This window comes from Lucilia sericata, unplaced genomic scaffold (genome assembly GCF_015586225.1).
Source record: "Lucilia sericata isolate MDLA Ls3-8-SP2 unplaced genomic scaffold, ASM1558622v1 Contig002415F_arrow, whole genome shotgun sequence".
Taxonomy (NCBI): domain Eukaryota; kingdom Metazoa; phylum Arthropoda; class Insecta; order Diptera; family Calliphoridae; genus Lucilia; species Lucilia sericata.
In genome coordinates this window covers 9653-17500 of record NW_023996208.1, presented here as the reverse complement: position 1 = coordinate 17500, position 7848 = coordinate 9653, and the positions used below count along the sequence as shown (strand labels likewise).

Sequence of the window (7848 nt, the reverse complement as noted above, 5' to 3'; positions counted from 1 at the left end):
TAATGGAAATTGTTTTCTAAATAAATTACAATTAATAACGCTATAGCTATTTAATTCAAAAAAAATATGTAAAAATTATTGCATATTTTTAGGCAATTAAACTTAAAGCTAACATTAAACGAAAAACTTGTTTTCCCCTAGGGATTTGCAACATTTCAAATAAACATTTGACTGCTAAACCTAAACTTTTCCCACAAGTATTTTATTTATTTCTTTAGATCCCTAGAGCATAATATTTCTTTTGTAATTAAGCCTACAAATTGTCCTTTATTTTTCTTTTTTTTCTTAAAAAACGCATTAATTTTTCAAGAGATTTTTATTCATGTTAATATTAGACATATAATTTTTTCATCTTAACAATAAAATTGAGAAGGTCAGTTGGAAGGCAACCACAAAAACCAAAAAAAATTGTATTAAACTTCCACTCACTCTCTCTCTCTCTCTCTCTGTATCTCTCTTTTAACATATTCTACTACATTTAAAAAAATCTAGTAGACATATACTTAGTTATAAAAACTTATCCTTAAAATATACAGAAATACCAAAAATATTCTACTTAACACGTGCCCCTATGCACATGCTTTATAACAAACAATTCTCGTGAACACCCTAAATGTAGGCTACAGATAAATGAGTACTAAAGTAATAGTAGTATTGGGAAAAAAATTCTGTATGTATACTAAAATTCGCAGAAAATGAAAATATATGAAAATATATGTTCAATGAATGAATGTTTTTTCTGGGGGAGTGTATCTAGGGGGGTTTTTATAGTACAAGTGAAAGTAAAAGTTAAATCGTTCGGTTTTTGTTAAAAACGAGTTTATTATTCATATGTATATGTATCTCGTGTTTTGTGGCCTATGACGCAAATGTTTGACTTTAGGTATGATGTTTTTTCTTAATTTTTCTTTGTTTTGTGAGACTTATTTTGTAATCTGTATGTTAATTTTTCTGATTAGAAATTCGTTTCTTTTATTTTAGATTTAATTTATACAGAGGATGTGAAGTTTTTTTATATATATAGCTAACCTTAATGTATGCAATAAAATACTGACTGATTACAGTCTGTGTACACTTACTTATTACTTACTTACTTACTTACTTACTTACTTACTTACTTACTTACTTACTTACTTACTTACTTACTTACTTACTTACTTCTTACTTACTTACTTACTTACTTACTTACTTACTTACTTACTACTTACTTACTTACTTACTTACTTACTTACTTACTTACTTACTTACTTACTTACTTACTTACTTACTTACTTACTTACGTACTTACTTACTTACTTACTTACTTACTTACTTACTTACTTACTTACTTACTTACTTACTTACTTACTTACTTACTTACTTACTTACTTACTACTTACTTACTTACTTACTTACTTACTACTTACTTACTTACTTACTTACTTACTTACTTACTTACTTACTTACTTACTTACTTACTTACTTACTTACTTACTTACTTACTTACTTACTTACTTACTTACTTACTTACTTACTTACTTACTTACTTACTTACTTACTTACTTACGTACTTACTTACTTCTTACTTACTTACTTACTTACTTACTTACTTACTTACTTACTTACTTACTTACTTACTTACTTACTTACTTACTTACTTACTTACTTACTTACTTACTACTTACTTACTTACTTACTTACTTACTTACTTACTTACTTACTTACTTACTTACTTACTTACTTACTTACTTATTACTTACTTACTTACTTACTTACTTACTTACTTACTTACTTACTTACTTACTTACTTACTTACTTACTTACTTACTTACTTACTTACTTACTTACTTACTTACTTACTTACTTACTTACTTACTTACTTACTTACTACTTACTTACTTACTTACTTACTTACTTACTTACTTACTTACTTACTTACTTACTTACTTACTTACTTACTTACTTACTTACTTACTTACTTACTTACTTACTTACTTACTTACTTACTTACTTACTTACTTACTTACTTACTTACTTACTTACTTACTTACTTACTTACTTACTTACTTACTTACTTACTTACTTACTTACTTACTTACTTACTTACTTACTTACTTACTTACTTCTTACTTACTTACTTACTTACTTACTTTACTTACTTACTTACTTACTTACTTACTTACTTACTTACTTACTTACTTACTTACTTACTTACTTACTTACTTACTTACTTACTTACTTACTTACTTACTTACTTACTTACTTACTTACTTACTTACTTACTTACTTACTTACTTACTTACTTACTTACTTACTTACTTACTTACTTACTTACTTACTTACTTACTTACTTACTTACTTACTTACTTACTTACTTACTTACTTACTTACTACTTACTTACTTACTTACTTACTTACTTACTTACTTACTTACTTACACTTACTTACTTACTTACTTACTTACTTACTTACTTACTTACTTACTTACTTACTTACTTACTTACTTACTTACTTACTTACTTACTTACTTACTTACTTACTTACTACTTACTTACTTACTTACTTACTTACTTACTTACTTACTTACTTACTTACTTACTTACTTACTTACTACTTACTTACTTACTTACTTACTTACTTACTTACTTACTTACTTACTTACTTACTTACTTACTTACTACTTACTTACTTACTTACTTACTTACTTACTTACTTACTTACTTACTTACTTACTTAAATCTTTTAAATTTAAAGCAAAACGCCATCTCTGTTTAATGTTAAACTTTATCAATAAAAGCAAATTATTTAAAATGTGCTGGTGGTGGCTGACGATGATGACTTAATTGAAAAACAATTGTTAAATTTCTATATAGAATTATTTTAATAATTCTTTTACTGATTGCTTATTCACATTATGTTTAAATACACATTTTGTTCTTTTTATTTTTTTTTTTTTTTTGAGTTATTCTACAAAAACAATAGCAATGTTTGTAGCATTGACGTTTCATTTTACTAGACTAGACAATGCTAAAATTAAAAAATTTAAATAAATTAAACAAAAAATAACAAAAACAACCGGCAAAAATATAAATTTGATAAATAATACACACATGTAGTATAAAATTATATATAACATGAGCACACAACAAATAACTTTGACTTATTTACAGGCCGTTCAACTGTCGTCATATACAACAATTTATTGCATTATTATTGCAGTGTACTGCAACAAGCATGTTATTATTGTTGTTGGTTTTTCACTGCAATAACGAAGGTGGTTTGTGTGAATAAGTCTATGGTTTCTCCCTCTTTCCCCCTTAAAACACCCACATACAATTACAATAAGTATAGCTGCTGCTTGAGATAGTAAAATAATAACAACAACAATTAAACACCATAAATGTAAATAAAAAGACTTGAAATATAAAAAACAATTACAGTGTTGCATTTTGGCAATAAAATAAAAACAAACCAAAAGAAAACAAATTAGCAGTTATTTACCAAAATTAAAGCCAAACATATATGTACCTCAATAATAAAATGAAAACAAAAGCTCTCTTGAATTTATAATAAAAAGAGAACGAGAGAGAACTACTAGTGATAGGTCAATTTCACACATAGTGTGAGTGTTTGTTTAACAAATAGAATTTTAATTTTGTAAACAGGAGAATAACAAAGTGTGATACTTTAATATCCACTAGAGAGTGAATGTGTATGTCTAGTTTTGTAAACAAGTGTAGAAAAAGTGAGAGAAAAAAAAAACAATTTCTTATAAGGCAAATGTATTGAAAAAGCAATTGTCATTTTAGTATTGATACAGCTGTTAGAGGCAGCTTTCACACACAATATTTCTTCCAAAAAAATAACGAAAATTATTAAATAATAAAAAAAGTTATAATAAATAAAAAGCAAAAACAATGTGACTTTAAAGTTGTAAAGTATTTATACAGAAAAAAACTGAAGTGTCTTAAATATTTTAACTAAAGTGTTAACAAAAAGAAAACTAAAAACAAAAATTAATTTTTTAACAAAAAAACTCACAAACCAAGTGCTTAATATTATAATATAAACAAAAAAAACTAAACTACCAATATGCATGGCATAACACATTTATATCGCCAGCATGCCATAGAAAAGCAGCTGAGCGCTGACTGCTGGCAAAACGGTGGCGGTGGTATTGGTGCCGATTCCAGCAGTCACCATCATCAAAATACAACTTCCTATGGCCGCAGTTATGTACGTGATAATGTTAGCATGAATTCTACCTCGGAATATGGTTCTCTAAAAGGAACCAGCCGTTTGAGCAGCATAGATTCTAGTTCTAGCTCTAGTTCCTCATCAAATTCAAAATCACCCAATTGGTCTCAGGGTAAGTTTGTGTTTGTTGTTGGAGTTTAGTGGAAAGAAAACGTTGTCACAGAAGAGTGTTTAAAGGATTTAATGGATACAAATCAAATATTAAAATGAATTGCAAACAATTTGACTAAGAAAAAGTAAAAACAATCTTTTCAAGCAGGGATGGGAAATTTAGTGCTATTGTACATCGAACGTTATTTGTTTCAAGTCATGAATAAACTAAAAATTGTTAAAAAAAAGTATGCAAATGTGTCTGATCTACAGCACAGTCTAAAATTGGGTTTATATTCTAGTCAATTATATAGTCCGGTCTATAGTCTACCTTATTGTCTAGTATATAGTTCAGTCTATAGTCTAGTCTATATTCAAGTTTATAGACTAGTCCATAGTCTAGTCTATAGTCTGGTCTATAGTCAAATATATAGTCTAGTCTATAGGCTAGTCCATAATGTATCAGAAATGAAGAAGTATCTGGCAAAATACATACATACATACAAATACAAGAAAAACACAAAGATAATTTTCATGAAAAAAGAACATTTATATTTTTACAATAATTTTTTAAACATCAAGAACAATTCGCGTCCCTCCTTTAAACACGCTCCTTAAGACAGCAAAATCCCCCAAAAGACCGTCTTCCATCTCTATAACTCCAACTCTCCCCTTCCATAGACAAAGTAATTGAAAGTTTGGTTAATGCCTCAAGTCCACAACCGGTGCCGGACACCCAAAAGTCGATAACAAATCATTATCGTAATTCACCCACCCACAATGGGGCACGCAGTTCCTATGACAGCTATGGCAGCAGTTTCAAGCGAACACCTTCCTCGAAACGCAGCATTTTTGAAAGATCACACAGTCCCGCCGTTTATGGTGTAAGTAAAAAAAAGCTAAATAAATTCAAATAAATAAAAATCAATAAACATGAATCAATTCTCAGAGTCTACGCAAACCAAATCTACAGGATTTTAATAATTCACCACCCAGCCAAGGTGGTTACTTCCCACACGATCTTGACGACATCTATGAAAGTAAACAGGATCATCAGTATTTCACCTATTCGGGGCACTCAACACAGCGTCAAGAACGACCCAGCATTAATTCAATATTTCATCGTGTGGGTGCCGCGCCCGCCTCTCTTGATGAGTACTCCAGTAGTCCCATGAGACATTCTCTAGATAGTGGCTGCGTGAATATACCACGCTATCGTTTCGATAATACTAGTTTTGTTAAATCTCTAAGTATTAATGAAGATGAAACCTCCTCACCCAAGGATCACAAACATAAGCACAAGGATAAGCATGAGCATCATGGTCACCATGGTCATCATCATTCAATACAGGAATTACTTAAACATTTTGGTAAAAAGGTGCACATTTGGCCACGTAAATCTCATGATAATACAGCGAGTAGTGTTTGTACTTCACCACAAAATGATCCTCAGGAAAATTTTCGTTCAAGATCGAAAAGTTTAGATGTCAATACGATTAATAGACCCAATCGAATTTTAGAAGATTGTGGTGCCACCTATAAGATATTCGATAAAATTGTAAAAGAAGGTAATTCAAAGGGTAAGGGGATTTTGTTAATAATAACTTGTTGTTGTTTGTAGTAGTATTCAAAATTTTTCATGTTTTGGTACTTGCACATTTTAATTTTTTCCCCCGTTTTATTAATAATTTTAATAGTTGTAAAAATAATTTGTATTTGCAAGTGTTTTTAATGGAAAATTTTGTATGAATTTTTCTTTGCGTTTAGGTGCTCATATGCGTCGTGCTTCAGCTGATTTGGAAAAACGACGTGCTTCAGTTGGTGCTGCCAGTCGGGGATTACGTGGTGATGGTACTTTAGATCCACATCATGCCGCAATATTATTTAGAGATTCAAGAGGGGTAAGTTTTCATATTTTTTTATATATTTTTAAGTGAAGTGAATAGAAAAGGTTTCGGGAATATTATTTTGATATAATTTACTAATTTTGTACTCGGGTTAAAATGTTTCCATTGAAGAAATCGTGGAAATTCTGTTAAGGCAGAAAGTCTTTCAATATTGATCTTTAATTACACATAATTATTGACGAATTAAATTTTCTTACGTCTTTGTTAGTCCTTATAATGTTCGAAGAGAGCACGGTTCTAAAACATTAATTAAGGATATTACTGGAAGGATTTAAATTTGCCTCCTGAGGTAAATGAAGATTGCCTACTCATCTTAAAACTGAGTAATTCCAAATGTAGAGCGATCGACGGAATGATTTTAAAGTATTCGACTGTTAGTTGTCGACCATAGAGCTGGGTTCATACTTCTCTTCCCAAATCATAAATTAAATTAAGTTCCTGGAGTAGTGAAATCTATAAATTTACTTAATCCAAAGTCGAGCTTCCTTTAATGACGATTTAGCTATTTCTATAGTTTTCTCAAGCTGGAGATAAAAGATCATTTCGAACAATCTGGAAAACTATAATATGAAGTGATTTATTCAATCAAAATTAGATTTATATTTGAAAGATAATACCAACTGTTGAAGTTAAATATTTGTTTCCTTAGTATCCGAGGGAACGCACTTTTCAAACCGAACATTAACCAGAGTTTAGACGAATCACAATTCTTTTACTCTGATCATTTCACTAAGAATTGTTGCGAATTTAGTATTAAATCTATGAGCGGATTGTACCGAAATTTTAATAAGAATTCATGTGTCTTCATACAGATGTGATTTTCTCTTGTATGGTGATGTATTATAATTTTCCTAAAATCTTCCTTCCCGAACAAACCAAAGAACTAGACTAGTTGTCAACTGCATTTCATTAAAGTTATTTCCAAGGAAAGGACTCTATCGACAGCTACAAATTTGATCATCTCACTGAGAACAGCTCGAACTCGAAAGTTATTTCCAAGAGAAGGACTCTATCGACAGCTACAAATTTAATCATCTCATTGAGATCATCTCATCGATACGGAATCATAACAATAGAAACCAAGATGCCAATTACCACCTTATTTTCCAAATTTAAATTTCATTGGGATGCCAAGTGGTTGACTTATTTGTGGTACTCGCCATAAAATTGTTTATAAACTAGACATCCTGGATAACTGTAAAGTAAAAATTAAAAGCATCAATCAATTGACAAACTAATTAATCAATAAGAAAGAACTATTCGTTTTGTGAGTTTAAATTCCATAAATTATTTCGGACATTGTAGATGTTCTGACATTTAGGACATCGTAGATGTTCTGTTGCAGATTCACAGTCGATAAAATTCGATAAAATTCCTTCTTTGGCCGATCGTGTCTCCTCGAGTTGAAGTTTTGTATTCCTTTTTAGTGACAAACTCTGTAGTTTTATGTCGAAGTCATCATTTACTTCTTTACACAAACGTTCGTATGTAAATGAAACCCTAGACATCCAAGCCAGATGGAATAGACCAGCTTTATGGGAGTACGAACTTTTTAACGCTACGTTTGATGAATTACACTTTCAAAATTGTGTGTAGGTTTAGGTCAGAAGAACTC

General features: G+C 29.9%; 1 protein-coding gene across 2 annotated transcripts in view; it reads left to right on the top strand.

The window, feature by feature from the left end:
• Nucleotides 1-6523, top strand: part of LOC119613904 (RHO1 GDP-GTP exchange protein 2-like) — a 33958-nt gene extending 27435 nt beyond the window's left edge. Inside the window, exons 3-6 of one of the 2 annotated variants that reach the window (XM_037969976.1) lie at nt 3150-4348; nt 5008-5210; nt 5276-5906; nt 6094-6523. In XM_037969976.1, coding sequence (XP_037825904.1) covers nt 4072-4348; nt 5008-5210; nt 5276-5906; nt 6094-6263 — 1281 coding nt within the window. In that variant the 5' untranslated portion in view covers nt 3150-4071 and the 3' untranslated portion in view covers nt 6264-6523. The remainder of the gene's footprint in view (nt 1-3149; nt 4349-5007; nt 5211-5275; nt 5907-6093) is intronic. The other variant, XM_037969977.1, reaches the window with a different exon arrangement.
• Nucleotides 6524-7848: the final 1325 nt, after the last annotated feature.